General features: G+C 50.5%; 1 protein-coding gene across 1 annotated transcript in view; it reads right to left on the reverse strand.

Annotated features, from left to right (window-relative positions):
- Positions 6,027-18,160, reverse strand: part of IMPA2 (inositol monophosphatase 2) — a 29,722-nt gene continuing 17,588 nt past the window's right edge. The window contains exons 4-8 of the mRNA XM_021096044.1: positions 18,044-18,089; positions 15,685-15,814; positions 8,138-8,246; positions 7,466-7,617; positions 6,027-6,428 (exon numbers count right to left, since the gene is read on the reverse strand). Of these exons, the coding sequence (XP_020951703.1) occupies positions 6,313-6,428; positions 7,466-7,617; positions 8,138-8,246; positions 15,685-15,814; positions 18,044-18,089 (553 nt within the window). The 3' untranslated portion in view covers positions 6,027-6,312. The remainder of the gene's footprint in view (positions 6,429-7,465; positions 7,618-8,137; positions 8,247-15,684; positions 15,815-18,043; positions 18,090-18,160) is intronic.

An 18,160-nucleotide genomic window follows, 5' to 3' on the forward strand; every position in this document is an offset into this window, starting at 1 on the left:
ACAAATTATTATTGGCATCCTGAGCCCCTCCACCTTTTGCCCTAATAAATTTGCAATTTTTTTTTGTCTTTTTGTCTTTTGTTGTTGTTGTTGTTGTTGCTATTTCTTGGGCCACTCCCGCGGCATATGGAGGTTCCCAGGCTAGGGGTTGAATCGGAGCTGTAGCCACCAGCCTACGCCAGAGCCACAGCAACACGGGATCCGAGCCGCGTCTGCAACCTTCACCATAGCTCACGGCAACGCCAGATCGTTAACCCACTGAGCAAGGGCAGGGACCGAACCCGCAACCTCATGGTTCCTAGTCGGATTCGTTAACCACTGCGCCACGACGGGAACTTCAATTTGCAATTTTTGAAACTCATTTGGTATATGGATCTGATGAATTTTCCCAGAAATATTGTCCAAAAGCCAGGAAAAAAGCAAAAAATTGCTTTCCACTTTTGTGTGAACTTCAAACTTAGCGTACGATGTTTCTCTTTACCTACACAAGGGAGCAAGAGAGATGAAAACAGGGCCTGCCAAGTATTCTCAGGTGCTGCTTCTAACTCTCAGGTGAACGAACCCTTGGAAGGAGTGAGGACTTGTTTGTAACACCAGGCCATGCCTGGAACCTGTGACACACACACTACACTCACACACTCACAGGCCTCCATCAGCATCTCCATGTTGGGTTACGTGAAGCCTGACTTTTAAGTTGTTCAAAACCCACTAAGAGCATTTGCCTCAGTGGAGAACACTGGGATATGAGAGGCGGAGATAGAAACAAAATTTAATTTTTATCTATGACATTTTGGGCACACTCTGTATTTTGTGTCTTTTAAACCACATGCATGAATTACTAATTCAAATATGAATTGGCCACTGATTTTAAAAAACTAGCTCAGAATGCTCGTTAGTTCCTTCTGTGCAAATAATTATGGTTTTTTTTTTTTTTTCTTTTTAAGGGCCACACCTGCAGCATATGGATGTTCCCAGGCCAGGGGTAGAATCCGAGCTGCAGCTGCTGGCCTACGCCACAGCCACAACAACGTGGGGACCGTGACCTACACCACAGCTCACGGCAACACAGCTCACGGCAACACCGGATCCTTAACCCCCTGAGCAAGGCCAGGGATCGAACCCGCATCCTCATGGATACTAGTCAGGTTCGTAACCCATTCAGCCACAATGGGAACGCCCTATAGAACATTATTAAAAGAAAAGTAACACCACCTGAGTGTTACTTTTGGGTGCCAAAGTCAACCCAATGGTGGAAGGGAGGTATTTTTAGCAAACAGGACTGCAACATCTGGTACTCACATAAAAAAAGGTGAACCTGGGACCCATCTCAGGGACTTCAGCCACAAAAATGAATTTAAGATGGATCACAGACCTCAGTATGAATGAGAACCATACATTTTCTAGGAGAAAACAGGAAACAATCTTTGCAGCCTCAGGGGAGACAAAGACTTGGATGTGGCACAGAAAGCACTCAGTACAAAACAAAAATTTCGTAAGTTGGAGTTCATTACATTTTAAAATGTTCTGTTTATCAAACAATAATCCTAATAAATTGATAGTCATAAAAAGTGGATGAGGAGAGTTCCTGTTGTGGCTCAGTGGAAATGAACCTGACTAGTATCCAGGAGGATATGGGTTTGATCCCTGGCCTCGCTTAGTGGGTTAAAGATCCAGCACTGCTGTAGCTGTGGTGTAGGCCAGAAGCTACAGCTCTGATTCGACCCCTAGCCTCCTGGGAACTTCCATATGCTGTGAATGTGGTCCGAAAAAGAAAAAAAAAAAAAAAAAAGTGGACAAGGCACTTGGGCAGCCAGTCCCCAGGAGACGGGCAGATGGCCAGCAGACACAGGAAGGGGGCTCAACCTATGGTCATGACCTTCCCAGGCAGTTTCAACATCTGAAAATCTATCCAGATCATTCTCCACATCAACAGACTCGAAGAAAAACCATCCTTACCGCAGATGCAGAGACAGCGTTTGATGAAATTAACACCCATTCATGATAAGAACTCTGGGGAAACTAGAAGGGAACATTCTCAGCCTGATTATGGGGGGGTCTAAACCACACCTACTATGCTGGACTTCATCAAAATGAAGCATTTTCATGAGTCCAAGGACACTCACATGGGAAGTAAAGAGACAACTCACAAAATAGGAGAAAATATTCGTAAGTCATAAATCTGATAAAGGTCTAGTGTCTGGAATACGTAAAGAACCCTCACAACTCAACCATAAAATATGGGCAGGAGTTCCCAGGTGGCTCAGCAGGTCAAGAATCCCATGTTGTCACTGCTGTGGCTCTGGTTACTGCTGTGGTGTGGGTTTGATCCTTGGCCCAGGGATTTGGCTGTGGGCACTGCCAAGAAAAAATAAATAAAAGTATGGGCAAAGGGACCTGGTTTAAAGATGGGCAAAGGGTAGGAATAGACACACTCCCAGAGAAGATGTCCAGATGACCAATCAGCGTGAAGAGAGGCGCCACACAATTAGTCATCGGGGGGAGGGCAACGCAAACCAAAGGGACAGGGAGGCTGTCAACACAAATCAAAGCCACGCCCATTAGGATGGCTCTAATATCAAACACAAAACCAACATAAAGTAACAAAGGTCGCTGACAATGTGGAGCAATTGGAAGGTTCACACATGGCTGGTGGGGATGTGAAATAGTGCAGCTGCTGTGGAAAGAGTTTGGTCCTTCCTCGAAAAGTTAGACCAAGAGTTACCATGTACTCCAGCAATTCTATTCCTAGGTCTACAGGCAAAAAAAAAGTTGACAACATATGTTCACACAGAAATCTGTACATGAATATTTACTGCAGCATTACTCATAACGGCAAAAAGTGGAAACAACCCAACTATCCATCAAGTGATAAATGGACAAACAGAATGTGATGGAGCCATACAACAGAATATTATTCAGCCATAAAAAGGAATAAAGGATAGGAGTTCCTGTCATGGCTACAGTGGTTAACGCATCTGACTAGGAACCATGAGTTGTGGGTTTGATCTCCGCCCTTGCTCAGTGGGTTAAGGACCTGGCGTTGCCGTGAGCTGTGGTGTAGGTCGCAGACACAGCTCAGATCCCACGTTGCTGTGGCTCTGGCATAGGCTGGCGGCTACAGCTCTGATTTGACCCCTAGTCTGGGAACCTCCATGTGCCGTGGGTGCGGCCCTAGAAAAGGCAAAAAGACCAAAAAAAAAAAAAAAAAAAAGGAATAAAGGATAGATACCTGTTACAAGAGGAATCAACCTTAACACATTGTTCTAAGTGGAATAAGGCAGAAATATCCAGAACAGGCAACTCCAGAGAGACAGAAAATAGATGAGTAGTTGCTGGAGCTGGGAGGAGGATGGAAGTGACTGCTAAGGATTATGGGATTTCTTTCTGTATTTCTTGTGAATACACTAAAACCCATGGAAGTGTAAAATTTTAAATTGTGACTTTTATGGTATGTGAATTTACCTCAACAACAACAGCAAAAAAAACTTTACCACTAATATTATACTTATAGTGAAAGACTGGAGTGGTCAGTGTGCATCAAACCACACACAAGAATGATGTGATTTATTGCATGTAAACTACATCTAAATAAAAGAGAAGGCAAAATATGAGGTACATAAATATGCTGTAAAAAAGAGAACAGTATGACTGGTAGTCATATATTTTCAAAAATAACTGTAAAACATTTTTATTTTTGGTAAAATACACGTGCCATAGAATTTATCATCTAACCATTTTAATAAGCAAACCATCCAGTGGTGTTAAGTATATTCACACTGCTGTGCAACAGATCTCCAGAACAGTTTCCTCTTGCAAAATAGAATCTCCATAACCTTTATTCTTTTTTAATTAAAAAAATGTATTGAAGAATAGCTGGTCCATATCCTTTAAACGATAATCCCCTTCCCCTGTCCCTGGCCCCCACCATCTTTCTGTCCCCATGAATTTGACTGCTCTAGGTCCTTCATATAAATGGGGTCCCATTTGTGTCTGGTCTGATTCACTGACCAGGACGTCCTCAGATTCCTACCGTTTTTAGGGCTGAATAATATTCCACTGGCTTGGGTTGCTTCCCCCTTGGGGGAGTTGTGAACACTGCTGCACAGACACTGCATGTTTTTTCAAAATATGAAACCAGGGTGGCCCAGACCTTTTCCTTCATTTTCTGCATCAGCCTTGCTGCTGACCGGAAATTTGTCCCAGCCAGTATGGTAACAGATGGACATCCACGGCAGCAGCACAGTGAGCAGAAGCTCAGGCTTTTCTCAGAGGCCGTGAAGAAACACAGATGGAGGCTATTCCAAGCCAAGAGACAGCAAAGGTTGTCCATGTGCCCAGGGACCAGACTTCCAGACAGCCAGGAGCCATGGCACCAACCCTCTTGCACCACACATGACTCCAGCCCCAGCTGGCTTGGCACGTGGCCCCCACCCTGAGGGAGGGCAGGGGGGACCTCCAGGTGGCAGGATGTGGGCCCCTCATCTGCCTGCTGTCCTTCCCCCCCAACACCCCTCCCACACCCTGTTTTGACTGAAGACTCCAGCCAAGGCTGTCAGCGGGTGGACTGGTGACATCCCTGGGACGGCACCCCATTCACACATATCTGCTGGTTTGTGAGCTTGTACATGACATCAGGCTCTGGAGAGGTCCAGATTGTGGCAACATCAGCTGTTCCTGGAGGCTGGAATCACATCCCTTCAGGCACCACGTCTCCCAGCCTCCAATCCCCTCTCCCTCTGAACCGCATACTTTTGGGCTCTCCTCCAGCCCAGAGCCAGTGGTCCTGTCCCTCCCCCACCTTTCAGCCTGTGGACACCACGACCTGCACGCCTGGGTTTGGAACGTGGGACTCTCTTGCTACAACCCACCTCCTCTCCTACACTTGGGCCTCAGCTTTCACATCTGTCCTCCTTCCCTCTTTCCTGGAGTTCCTTCTGGATCAATCTTGAAGCTGCTGATGGCGAGGGTGGTGAGTCCTCACATGTCTAGGCCCTTGAACTGTGTGCCTTTCGGGGGCTCACCTGGCCCCCCCATTCAGATCAGAAAATTCATTCCTTAAGACAGCTAAGGTACCACCCAGTGACTCCAGGGGTAGGGGAGGTGAGGCATCTGGGGAATTGACTCTGAAAGAGAACAGTCCCCTGGGAATCCCCCGGGGTCCACCACGTTTGTGAGTGGGGCCTGGTGCACCTGCCCTGTGCGGGGAGACGGGGGCACACCCAGCAATGTCTGGTGAGAAGTGGAGAGCAAGGTCAGCAGGCTGGTCTGGTGAAAGAGCCTGGGGTCACTCTATAGGCCAACTTCTGTAGTTTAGAAGCCAGAGATGGCAGGTGCCAGGGCGGCTCCAAACTCTGTCATTAGAGCAGACAGCAAATTAGGAACACGAGGGAGAAGGTGAAGTGTGGGGTGGCACCTCCTGTCTTCAGACTGACGTTCTCAATCCTTAAATTTCAGAAAAGACACGTGGCCAGCCAGCGAATATCCTTATCAGTTATTGTTATAGATAGTTCCTCCTCCTAAAGAGGACAAAAATAAGGCCCAGGAAATAGTTTCCAATTTTTCCTCATTAAACCGATCACAGAACAACAGCATTTTAGAGGTCTACCTGGTTTTGGTTAGCCTTTCGTCAGTCTGATCAACATCTTGGATTTTAGGAGTTCCCGTCGTGGCGCAGTGGTTAACAATCCGATTAGGAACCATGAGGTTTCGAAGCTGTGGTGTAGGTCGCAGATGTGGCTCAGATCCTGCGTTGCTGTGGCTCTGGTATAGGCCAGCGGCTACAGCTCTGATTTGACCCCTAGCCTGGGAACCTCCATATGCTGTGAGAGCGGCCCAAGAAAATGGCAAAAAGACAAAAACAAAACAAAACAAAACAAAGCAAAAAATCTTGGATTTTAAATACTAACGTGATTGTTAATGATGTTGTTTTCATCAACAGCGGCAGGCAGACAGTGAACAGGTCAGCTCTGGGCTGTAATATGTTTACTTCCCTAAAGAGCCTGTGGGTTTTGAGGGAAACACGAGCAGAGCATCATTGTTTGATTTATTGCATTCTGAAGTGCCCTGGGGCTGTCGCTGAGAACAAGTCTGCCTGAACAGCAGTTTTAAAGCCTTATTACCTGAGATTTACATCATCAATACACGCGTCCTATGAGAGCTGGGTCTCGGCCCAGTAAGGGCTGGACTGACCTGAACAAGGCTACTGAGATTACAGAGAGGTTCCCGCTGAGGCTGAGATGTGGCCTCATACAGAGACACTTGACCTTGGGGACCTCACCAGCTCCTGGGGCGTGTCCTTGTCGTCTGCTCCCCTCACCTCTCGTCGTCCCTCCCATAGTTAATCGTTTGTAGGGCCTGAGCAACGAGGGTTGCCATCTCCCGGGTACCCGCAGCAACCACTCTGCAAGCCATGAGGTCGAGGGGGCCGCCTGGGGACAGAGGGAGGAGAGGGTGCCTGGGTCAGGAAGGGGGCGCCTGACTCCAAACAGCCCAGCCATGCAGCTCCAGGTGGGAGGTGGCCCGAAGGGGTGGAGCCTCATCCCTGCTCTGCCCCAACCTGGGTTCTGTCCATGCTACAGGACCAGCAGTGACGCAGAGGCTGGGCTGGGAGAGAGTGGCTTAAGGTCCAGCATTCAGGCCTGAGATTCAAAGAACGCTAGGTCAGGACAGGGGGGAGTTCTTGCTGCAGGGGGGCTCCCAGGACCCAGTAGGTCTTGAAGGGGGGCTTGCTGACGGCCCCTCAATGCAGTTGCTCTGGGGACTAGCTGTCTGGGGCAGGATGGACCTCAGCACACGGGTGGGGTGTGTGTGTGTGTGTGGGTGTGTGTGTGTCCACATCTTTAACACAAGCCAGGCCTGCCCGTTCTTGAGCCTAAGGCTGAGCCTCTTAATTTCACCCTTCCTGGAGCCCCACCAGGCCTTCCAGAGGAGTGAAAAGGGAGCAGGCGAGGTGCAAAAGGCCCACTGTGCCCAATAGCTAAATGGGAGCCCAGCATTTCTGCACAGGTTAGGGACTAAGTGGGGGAGTCCCCTGACCCTACAGGGGACATCAGGTCGGATGAGGCTGTGTGGAAAGCCCCAGGTGGGGGGCACTTTGGACCCCACCCACTCTACCCACTCCGTGCCTCATGGGGTTGGTCACTGTGCACAGTGGCTCTGAGGCAGAGGAACAGGCAACCTTTCAGATCCATCTTCCAAAACCTTGGGGCACACCCAGCCTGCTCTGTGGTCTTGGTGGATTTTGGAGGGCTGGGGCATAAGTGCTTAGAAGACTGCCACAGAGCTGGGACAATCACTGCCCGGCCTCCTATCCTAGCACAGAGCTGGGCAGGGAGGAACAGGGCACCTGGACCACTGCCCTCCCTCGGGTGTCTGTCAGCAGAGGAGGGGATGCTGGTTTGGGGTGTCGCTGGTCTGTCTTGTGGTCCTTCCCCCGGAGACCAAGGGTCTGAGGGCTGGGGCTTACCTGACGTGTCCATCACAATGCCGCCTGCTTCTCGGATGATCACAGTGGCAGCGGCCAGGTCCCAGCAGTGCAGGCCAAACTGGTAGTAGGCATCTGCAGCGCCTGAGGCCAGGTGGCAGAGCGCCAAGGTGGAGCTGCCGATGACTCGGACGCTAGTGGGGGGGGCAAATGCACTGGATGGCATCCCCTCTGCAGGGCAGGGAGGGGCCCAGGAGCTAAAAGGGAGGCACAGGGCCTCTTCTCAATGTTGGATTCTGAACCCCGAGCCCAGAGCCATGCTGTCCAAGAGAAGTTTCTGCGGTGATGGGCTGCTCAGCACCGTGCAGAGTGACCAATGCCCAAGGCTGCGGCACTTGAGATGTGGCCAGTGCGGCGGAAGGACTAAGCCTGGATGCTCTGGAGTTTAACAACCTTGGATGAAAGGGTCTCATGTGTGTGTGTTGTCACAGCACAGGTCTGGGGGAGGATGGGGATGGAGCTGCTGGCATCCCTGGGACCCCACCAGATCATGGGAGGCAGGGGTGGGTGGGTGGGACGACTGCACTCTGGGCACACAGGGCAGAGAGGGGCGCACTGGGTTGATGGGCTCCAGCTCCCAAGGCCCGCCTCCCGCGGGGCACAGCGCATATCTCTCACCCCCACCCAGGGCCTTGGGTGGAAGTGTGCATGTACCCGTGCGCCCCAGTGCGAAGCAGCCTCTCCATGTTGCTCAGGAACAGCTTCAGAGTCGCGGGGTCGCGCCTGGGACCGATTTCCGTCAAGACCAGGGCCTTGGAGAGGTCTGCATGGAAGGAAGTGCCCCAGGTCAGAGAAACCAAGTGCTGGGTCTCACTGAATAATCTCCCGTTCCTTCTCAGATCCGGGGTCACCCTCAGCTGCGCTGAAAAGGGCCATGCGGTGAAGAGTGGAATCCACATCTGACTCTCTAACTGTTGCTGCTTCAAGGCTGCTGTTTGTTTCAGACACAAAGGTAGCAGGTTTTCCAGTTTTCTCTTTTTGGGGAGCTTTTCATGAACTTGGAAGGGTCTGGGGGCTCAAGGAACCACCACCATCTGATCACAAATAAAAACAAAGTGACTCCGAACTGGGAAGTCCAATGCTTGGAGGGAAAAAAATGCCTCATCAAATATATCTGTCCTTAAAAACCTTTCTCTAGGATTTCCCATCGTGATGCAGTGGAAACGAACCATGAGGTTGCGAGTTCAATCCCTGGCCTCGCTCAGTGGGTTAAGGATCCAACATTGCCGTGGGCTATGGTGTGGGTCGCAGACATGGCTTGGATCTGGTGTTGCTGTGGCTGTGGTGTAGGTCAGCAGCTACAGCTCCAATTCGATCTCTAGCCTGGGAACCTCCATATGCTGCAGGTTCAGCCCTAAAAAGCAAAAAACAAAACAAAATGAAACAAAACAACAACAACAAAACCTTTCTCTAGCTGCTGTGATGACGAAGATGGAACTATCCCTGCAGTGGAGGTGACTTTTAAGCAATGCTTTTGGAAAAGAGTCCCCAGGAATAATCCAGGCATCAGGTGGCGGATACTGCTGGCCGCCTCAGTGCCCTTTGGGGAGTCGCCCCCACCCCCACAGGTCCTGTGGGGGGATTAGGGGGTGAGGCTATGCAGGAAGCCTTCGGGTCACACTGGGTCCCATTCAATACCTGACTCACTGGGAGAGGAGGGAGGTCACAGCACTTTGTCCAAACACATCGAATTTAGTGCTGTGCCTCATCAGGCCCTGCAGCTCAGGCAGGATCAGCCACACCTGTGTTCAGTCACAAGATCAAAGCCTCTCCATGGAGTGGAGGAAAAACACTTGGCATCACTTCACTCAGTGGCCAGTCCCACCCGGCTTTTGCAGTCATCTCCCACCAGAGACCAGACAGCTGGTAGGAGACTCAGAATCTATACCCAGTTCCCCTTTTTTTACATCGGAAGCTCCCTCCCTCTCTCTCTCTCTCTTTTTTACATTCCAGGAAACACTGCAGTTTAGTTTTAAAAACAAACAAAAAATGCATCAGTAAAACAATGTGTGAGGAGACACAGACGCATTCACAAATAATAAAGCCACTACAACTTCTTCAGGCATTCAACTGTTGTGTTAAATAAAAAGACAGTAGTTATTTAGCAGCAATGAGTCCGCAACAAATAATGCACTGTGTTTCTCAGTCCTGCACAAAAATTGCAGCTACAGTTACATCAATAGCTGGAACCGACTGGCTCTAATGGCAAGAGAAGACCTTAAAACCAACTGTACAAAAAAATTGTCACACCGTGACAACAAATATAAAAACAATCTGTAGGTCTGAAATAAAAAGACTCCACTGTGAAGAGGTCAGTGTAGACAAATGAAGATGGAAGCTCCCATTTTATACTTTGAACACTTTTGGGAACCGCCGGGCCCCACACCATGCTACCTGCCCTCAGGACTAAACCATCCTTAGCCAGCCACCAGCACAGAGCTGAGTGTCCCATGGCACTGGCGGGGCTGCAGGGGACCCTGCCCACAGGAGGGGCCATCCCGGTGGACACCACCCAGTTAGCTCTCCAGAGCTCACCTCCTGACCCCACCCTCAATGGGCTGAGCCAGCACTTGAAACAAAAGGCTTCTTCCCATGGTTTTTAACCTGTGAGAAGATATGTCTGCCCAGGGCCCTGCTCTCCCAGCCACAGGTATCCCCCCTTCCTCACTCTGGCTAATGTGCTTCTTTCTCAGTGAGACCAAGGTGAGCCAGGAGTCTGAGGTCTGCCTCCTGCCGGCAACATGCTTTCTACTCTTTTATTTGGTCCAGATAAGAAAACAAAGGAAACAAAATTATAATCCCTGCTACTTAACATTGTCTTATATTACGATTATTTCTGACTAGCTCTCCAAGTGTCTATGACTTTTGCATTACCCTTTATCCTTAATTAATAATAGATCTTAATCGAATACTAATATACGTATTTTTTTTTTAATTTAAAATACTCTGACTTCTTGGGCGTGCGGCCAGATGGGAATCTATCGCTTAATGGGTTTAGAGTTTATTTGGAGTGCCAAACAATTTGGAAATAGAGGTGACGACTGCACATTGTGAATGTAATTAATGTCATTGAAATATACTTAAAAACGGTTCAAATGGCAATTATTACGTTACATATATTTTACCACAATAAAAAAAAAATCAAATGGGTTTTGAAGTAGGGCATCTCCGCATATATTTCAAGTAACAGAATTTTTAGGGTGAAAAAAAGTCCTTCCCTTCCAACAGCTTGAAAACCCTTTCTCAGGGGGAGTAATGTTAAGATGCCCAGTTATCAGGCCTCCCTTCACCCTGACACAGGCATGAGCAGGAAAGAGGTGCCTGCACCGTAGTAAAGTCTGGAAAATGAGCAGAGCTGGTTCTGACCATGGAGCCCTCCTGACCACCTTCAACGGGTCACGTACTCACGATTCCAGATGCTTCCAGACCGTTAGCTCCTCACACGAAATGTAAAATTGGCTGTACTTAACTGAAAATTCCAGAACTAGACAGCCAGAAGGCTGGGGGCTGGGCAGGGGTCAGCCAGAGAGTGCCCCACGGGGAGGGGGACCCTGGTGGGGGATGAACACGTTGACAGCCTCGGAATGTCCACTTCAACAGCCCTTTTATGTTAGCGACCTTCACCTCAACACATTATGTTCAAAACCAAGTAACAGTGAAAAAAAAAGATTGTGCAGAATCCTGGGAAAGAGTGCCATGCAAATCTACATAATCTCGAGGTAGTTTAGCCTCTTCCGAGGCACCTCTGACACGCACAGAGCAGCCAGGAGAGCAAAAACACGAACCATCTACCAAAACCCACATTCACGATCCGACTGTGGGCACCCGGGTGGAATGACCCACCACCAGCTACAGGCCCTGCGGAGGAAATCAGGCGGCGACCGTCCAGTGGACCCGGAGCAGAAGACCCTCAGAATTTCCAAAAGCCTGGGATGTAAGTGGAGGCGCCAGGAGCCCCTGGGCGAGGCGGGGCCGCAAGGGGGGCCCACAGTCCTGTGGCCTGTCAGGGCAGAACCCACTGAGCAGAAACGCTTGGCTGCCAACCCCATACACTGGACGGGAATCAGGAGAGAAGACCGGGGCAGCAGTGGAGGAGGGAGCAGGACTAAAACATCCACGAATCAGGCCAACTCTGCGAGCACTTCACAAACACAACAGGAGAGGGAGCTCTAGAGCTAGAAACGACAAAGTGTCTTGAACTTGACCCCTCCCCCGCTCGGAAAGTTCAGGAACCCAGATTGAGGTAGAAGTAACTTAAAAGGATGAAGTTTCAATCCCACACACAATTATGATAAGAAAAGAGAGAATAGGGAGCAGAATAACATCTCTCCAGACGATGAAAGGTTTGTCCACAAGGCAAGAAGTGAAGAATCCATGGAAGAACAGTGTGGAGGGTAAGGGGATCTAGGAAAGAGTCAGAAAAGAGGGTGTGGAGTTCCCTGATGGCCTAGTGGTTAAGGATCTGGTGTTGTCACTTGGGTCACTGCTGCGTTGCCGGTTCAATCCCTAGCCCAGGAACTTCTACATGCCAAGAAAAAAGGGGGGGGAGTCAAACTTAAGGATCAAAGAACAAATAAATACAATAGATTATGTTAAGAAATGGAGGGTGAAAAGAAGGACATTTTTAAAATAAAAAACTAGTGAAAAAGGGAGTTCCTGTCGTGGCTCAGTGGTTAACGAACCCGGCTGTGGCACAGGCTGGCAGCTACAGCTCCAATTTGACCCCTAGCTTGGGAGCTTCCATATGCTGCACCCATGTGCCTAAAAAGACAAAACAAAACAAAAAAACTAGTGAAAAAGGTGAAAAAGATTTAAGAGGCATATAGATAAGGTGAGCAGAGAAGATCCAAAAGACATGTAACAGGAGACCCAGAAGACAAAAACAAACCAACATAATTAGGAAACAAACATATGCTAAAAACCGTAATTCAAGAAAACTCTTAAAATTAAAAAAAGCTACCTATTGAAAGGGTGTGTCATGATGTACCCAGGAAAACTGGCTGGGAAGAAGCAACACTGCAATATACTCTACTGGAATTACTCTATAAAGAAGAGAATAATCCTGTGGGCATTTAGGCAAGAAATGTAAAAACTGTACACGTCAGAACTTGGGGTTATCGTTCCCTTGAGCCTTTCTAAGCAGTGGGCTGAGGGAGCCCTCAGGGTGGTCCCTGAGCCTCCATGACCACACAGAGACCAGACCCTCAGTGTCCCAATGCATGCCCACACAGGGGACATGCATGGCTGCTCAAGAACGATACTGCTGCAAAGATCAGGTGTATTAAATCTGAAAGGTGAAGTACACATTTTCTGAACAGGCTGAGAGATCTTAGATGGGTGACAGTTTTTACTGATTACCTAGATGGTGACAAGGACAAGGACAGGGGTCAGACTGTTTTGAACTGATTTGGTTTTTCGATTTGATTTTGGAAAAATGTACTTTTTTAAAAAAAACCATGACTACAAAATAAAACCAATTTTTAAAAAATAATCCTTCTTAACTAACAATAAAGTGGGGCAAATGTGTCTAAGTGATTACCCTCAGCTGGCATGGACCCAAAGGAGCAGGACCCACTTCAGAGATCTGGTGGGATGTCTAAGACCCAACCCAAACCCTTCACCCTACATCTGCTGGTCGTCTGCTGGTAGCAGGGCTACTGTCATTATTCTGAAACTAAGTTTTTTTTTTTGTCTTTTTAGGACTGCGCCTGCAAGATACAGAAGTTCCCAGGCTAGGGGTTGAATCGGAGCTGCAGCTGCAGCCTATTCCACAGCCACAGCAACGCTGGATCTGAGCCACATCTGTGACCTACACTGCAGCTCGCAGCAATGCCAGATCCTTAACCCACTGAGCAAGGCCAGGGATCGAACCCAGGTCGTCATGGATACTAGTTGGGTTGGTAACCCATTGAGCCACAATGAGAACTCCTAGAACTGACATTATTAAGTGCCTCTCTCCTGGTGTCACTGTGCCTGGGGTTTCACGGAGGAGCAGAGAATGAAGCAGAGATTCTGCAGCTGTGAACCTGAATAGAGAACTTGCATGAGTCATGATGAATTTTACATTTAAAAAAACAACTTATTTCCCAGCTCTGTCCACTGAAAAGGCCCAGCAACACAGACAGACACAGGGGCCACCAGGACTCCAGGACCCAGAGAGAGGCCTTGAGAAGCCTTTTCCCCTTTTTGAACACTGGAAAGGAGTGATTTTAGGAATGACTGTTAACTTTCAGAGGAGTGTTACACTGGTGTGGTGATTACGTTTTCAAAGACTCATCTGGATGTTTTAGAGATGTACTGAAATACTGGCTAGAAAGTGATGCTATGTCTGGGGTTTGTATCAGGGCATGGTTTGGGTGGTGGGAGGTGGGTGGGAGTTTGGATGAAGCAGAATTGGTTGAGAGGTGACAACACTGGGGCTGTGTGATGGGTCCTTTTCTGACTCCTTTGCATGTGTTTGAAGTTCTGCAAGGCGGAGTGCAAAGAAAAAGCTGCTGATGAAATCCTGACCTCATCTAACTCTTTTGCGCTTTGCAGCACAGTCTTTGTTTTTGTGAGCTGAAGGCATCACCAGAAGGTGCACAGGGACAGGGAAGGAGAAGGCAAGGAAAGCACGGGGAGGGGGGCAGCGGTTGTAGCAACTGTTTCCTCCAAAAGTGCGCCCCAGTCTCAAGGATGGGCTGTGGCCGATTGATTTGCAGCCTCTTCTGCAGTAACTCCTCTCGCCTGGGCATGCGCACCAGGCCCCTCCTGACAGTTTACCCCACTGTCACCCCCTGCGCATGTGAACACTGAGCTTCCAGGTTAGGGAACAAGTCCTGCTGGAAGGTGGCTGACTGAGTATTTGAAGCCAGGTCTGTATGACACCTAAGGACTGCACTACTGGGTAGGATGTTCCATTAGGGCCCGTAGACACCTAGTCACCTGGCAAACTGAAAACACCACACCAGACTTATAAATCAGAATCTTAAGAAATCACAAGTGATCTTTGGAACACAAGTGATTTAGAGGGAAGTTGAGGTTCCGTGTTGTGGGCAAGGGGGCATGAATGGATGGTCTGAGCAACAGGGCCTCACCAAGGTCCCTGTCCTGGGGGTGGGGTGGGGGGATGTCGGGATGCTGAGGAGCCTGAGGCCCAAGGGGGTGTGAGCCGAGCTCAGAGCCCATGTTACAGACACACAGGATGTGGAGCAGAGTTCAGTCGGTGTGTTCGACAACGGGCTCCCTCACTCCTGATTGCACAACCGGCTGGCCGTGGTCACCCTGGCAGGCGCGGCTGTAATTAACACTGATGTCTCCACAGCCAAACCAAACAGTCCCTGGGGCGGGAGGCGGGGGGCTGGGCCGGCAGCAGAGGCAGAGGCTGGTCAGGGTCCTGCCTCCCCACCTCCCGCTGGAGCTCCTGGGTGGTCCTCTTCCCCCTCTCTGGGTGCTCCTGACTCCTGGGCCTCCTTCTCCTCCCCCCCAACCCCGGTCCATCCTCCATGGGCGGTCTGCTCCCCAGACTGCTGCTCCCCTCCCTGGGGATCTCTCACCAACCTCAGCAGATCTGACCTGGGCAGGAGGGTCCATCCCCTCCCTGGCTGAGGGCAGCTGGGAGGCATAGACACTGTCGACCCCTCCCACTGCCTCTCAGGCCAGTGAGGCACAGGGTCCACTCTGTGTGCCACACACGATTTGATCAAACAGCAGGCCCTTGTAAAGGCCACTGGTGTCCTCAACTCCCACTTCAGGAATGACAGCGACAGGGAAACCTGGGTAGGTACAACACAGCTCAAGGCACGGCTCCCCCATGGCCATCTGCATCCTCACAGCAACTGAAGTCAACCAGCTGGTCCACATCTGGGGCCCCTAGATTGCACCTGGGTGACACCTCCAGGTGACACTGGGATGATTGATGGCTACTGGGAGGCGCTGAGGGCCAGAACCCACCTCTGATCCTGCCCTGGGCCCTGGCCTGCTCACCCAGGCCCACTGGAGATCAGGCAGCAGCTAGAGGCCGGGTTTCTTTTCACACTAAGGATGAAAGATGTATGCAAAACAGAGCGGGCCTGTTGAAGGCTCCTGGCCACATCCACAGGAACGTAAAGATGCTGCAGGCCTGACATCCAGCCCCCAGGGACACACTGCCCTGAGGAGACCGGACCCCAAGAGGAAACGCCCAGGACTGCCTCCCTGGCTGGTGACTTTCCATTTGAAACCAGTGAATGGAGCATGGCCCACCTGTCTCCCTGAAACCTGCAGCTGCTGGCCATTGCAGAAGGCACCGCGGCCCCTCTGGCCCGTGTACAGCCGCTCCTCTGTGCAGTGGTAGATCACCCCGAACTCCAGCTGCAGACGGGCAGAAAACAGAGAACATGACATGGTGCTGGAAGCCTTGAAGCTCTAGGTGCCACCAAGGCAAGGACCATGGGATGGGGGTCAGCTTCCACGGGGAGCCCCAAACCATCATTGGATTCAAAACTAAATCCCAACCCATCCCTGGGATTCAAAATTACACCCAAACCAGCATGAGGATTCAACACTGAACCCAAATCAGCATCCAGATTAAAAACTAGACCCAAACCAGTGCTGCGATCCAAAACTAGACCCCAAAGCAGCCCTGGGATTCAAAACTAAACCGCAAACCAGCGTCAGTATTCAAAATTGGTCCAGAACATGCAAGCAAATGTTCTTCTCTTAAATGACTATATTTAAAGATACGTTTAGGAGTTCCTGTCGTGGCACAGTGGTTAATGAATCCGACTAGGAACCATGAGGTTGCGGGTTCGATCCCTGCCCTTGCTCAGTGGGTTAACGATCCGGTGTTGCCGTGAGCTATGGTGTAGGTTGCGGACGCAGCTGGGATCCCGCGTTGCTGTGGCTCTGGCGTAGGCCGGTGGCTATAGCGCCGATTCGACCCCTAGTCTGGGAACCTCCATATGCTGCGGGAGCAGCCCTAGAAAAGGCGAAAAGACAAAATAAATAAATAAATAAAGATATGTTTAAACAATAAAACTATACTGAACATTGACATCACAATCAAGCATCAGTGAATGAAAGTTTCTGAAAAAGCTTCATTCTTCAGAAAGGCCTCTTGTTTTTTCCCGGGAGGGTAAAAAAGGCTCTTATGATTCGAATCAAACCCCACAAGAAACTCTCAAAATTGCTGATATGGGAAGCATTCAGAATGCATCTTAAGAACCAAGAGCATCACGGGGTCTGGGGCAGCCCAGGAAGTACAGTGATTCGCCAGAGGGGCTGGCCCCTCACTGTGTACATGCAGACACCCCTCCCCACCTGACTGTGGCTCCAGGCTGCAGCCCCCCAACAGGAACAAGCAAAGAGGAGGTGAGCTGGGGAAACAACTCCACACACCCGGTACCCCTGCTGCCTTTCCTTCCTGACTCCCCACTATTCAGGGCACCGATGTCAGACAGCAAGCCTGGGTCGGCCAAGGGACAGAGAACAGGAGAGTCCCCCAGAGGCCAAAGGGACATCTGGGCCAGCAGGTAAAGGGTTCACAGCTGGGAGGACCCCAGTCAGACTCCCCCCCCAGAGCCCATACCTCCCAGCAGCCCAGCTGTTCCCCTTCCCACGACCCTGCCTTCAAGGGCTTCCCAAAGCCTGGTCCGTCCTAGAGCCAGGCAGCATCTGCCAGCAGGAGTTGGGGGGGGTGCCTGCTCCCCATGACCAGGGCTTCCACCATGAAGCTGTGCCACCTTGCCCATCCTTGCCCCCAAGGGCCTGTCCCAGGCCACAGCCTGGTGGTCAGGGACCCTGTCACCTGTGTGCACATCACCCCAGAGCTTATTGCTCAGTGATCACACTTAAAAGAGAAACAGTGAGGAAGTGACTCCTCAGCCAGACTTCAGCAATAAGGCCCCTGCTCATCTGCACCATAAGTTACTTTTTTCACAGGCGGGACCCTCTCCTGCCCGGCATGAGTTCCGGCAGAGGAGGAGGACGAGCAGCAGTGTCCAAGCAGGGCTGCATCTGCAAAGCCCGTGCCCCAGTCCTGCTCACGTGTGACTGTTGTACCTACAGGGAGAGTAAGGCTCCCTAGGTGTAACCGCTGCAGCTGAGGAACAAAGCCGAGTCCACCCCACCCTCTCTGCAGGTCATCCCCACCCCCTGCTCCTACAGCTCAATTCCAAGAGGCCCTGGGAACCCTGACGTGGCTGCGTTCTCACCCAGCAGCTGTGGGAAGATCAGAACTAATACAATACTGGGATCAGAGACGTCCTCCAAAAATAGGAGTTTCTTTTTTGTGACTCGATCACACGCCCCAGGGGTCAGACGGAGACTAACTGGGAACATCTGCTATAATGTTGCCTCCAGGCAGCATCACCAAATGGACGCTGTGGTGGGGGGAGGCCCAGCCTGAGCCCCAAACCCACGCACCCCAAACCGGTTTTCATCTGTTTACTTTCTCGGATTGGAAAAACACATGCTTGGATTTGCTAGTCATCCTTAAGGCCCAGGATGAGGAGAAGGAAACAGGTTGGAACCAAGACACGAGAAGAGTAAATAGCAGCCAAGCACCCCCCACCCCACCCCGCCCCCATCACCTCCCAGTACCTCCTGGTTCACAGCAAACCCGATGCTCACTGCCACGGTCGGGAATCTGCAGGGAAGACAGACGTTTGTCCTGTGAGACGCGTGGACTACGGCAAACTCCAGAGCCTCTGTGTGGCT

Source organism: Sus scrofa, chromosome 6, assembly GCF_000003025.6.
Source record: "Sus scrofa isolate TJ Tabasco breed Duroc chromosome 6, Sscrofa11.1, whole genome shotgun sequence".
Lineage (NCBI taxonomy): Eukaryota > Metazoa > Chordata > Mammalia > Artiodactyla > Suidae > Sus > Sus scrofa.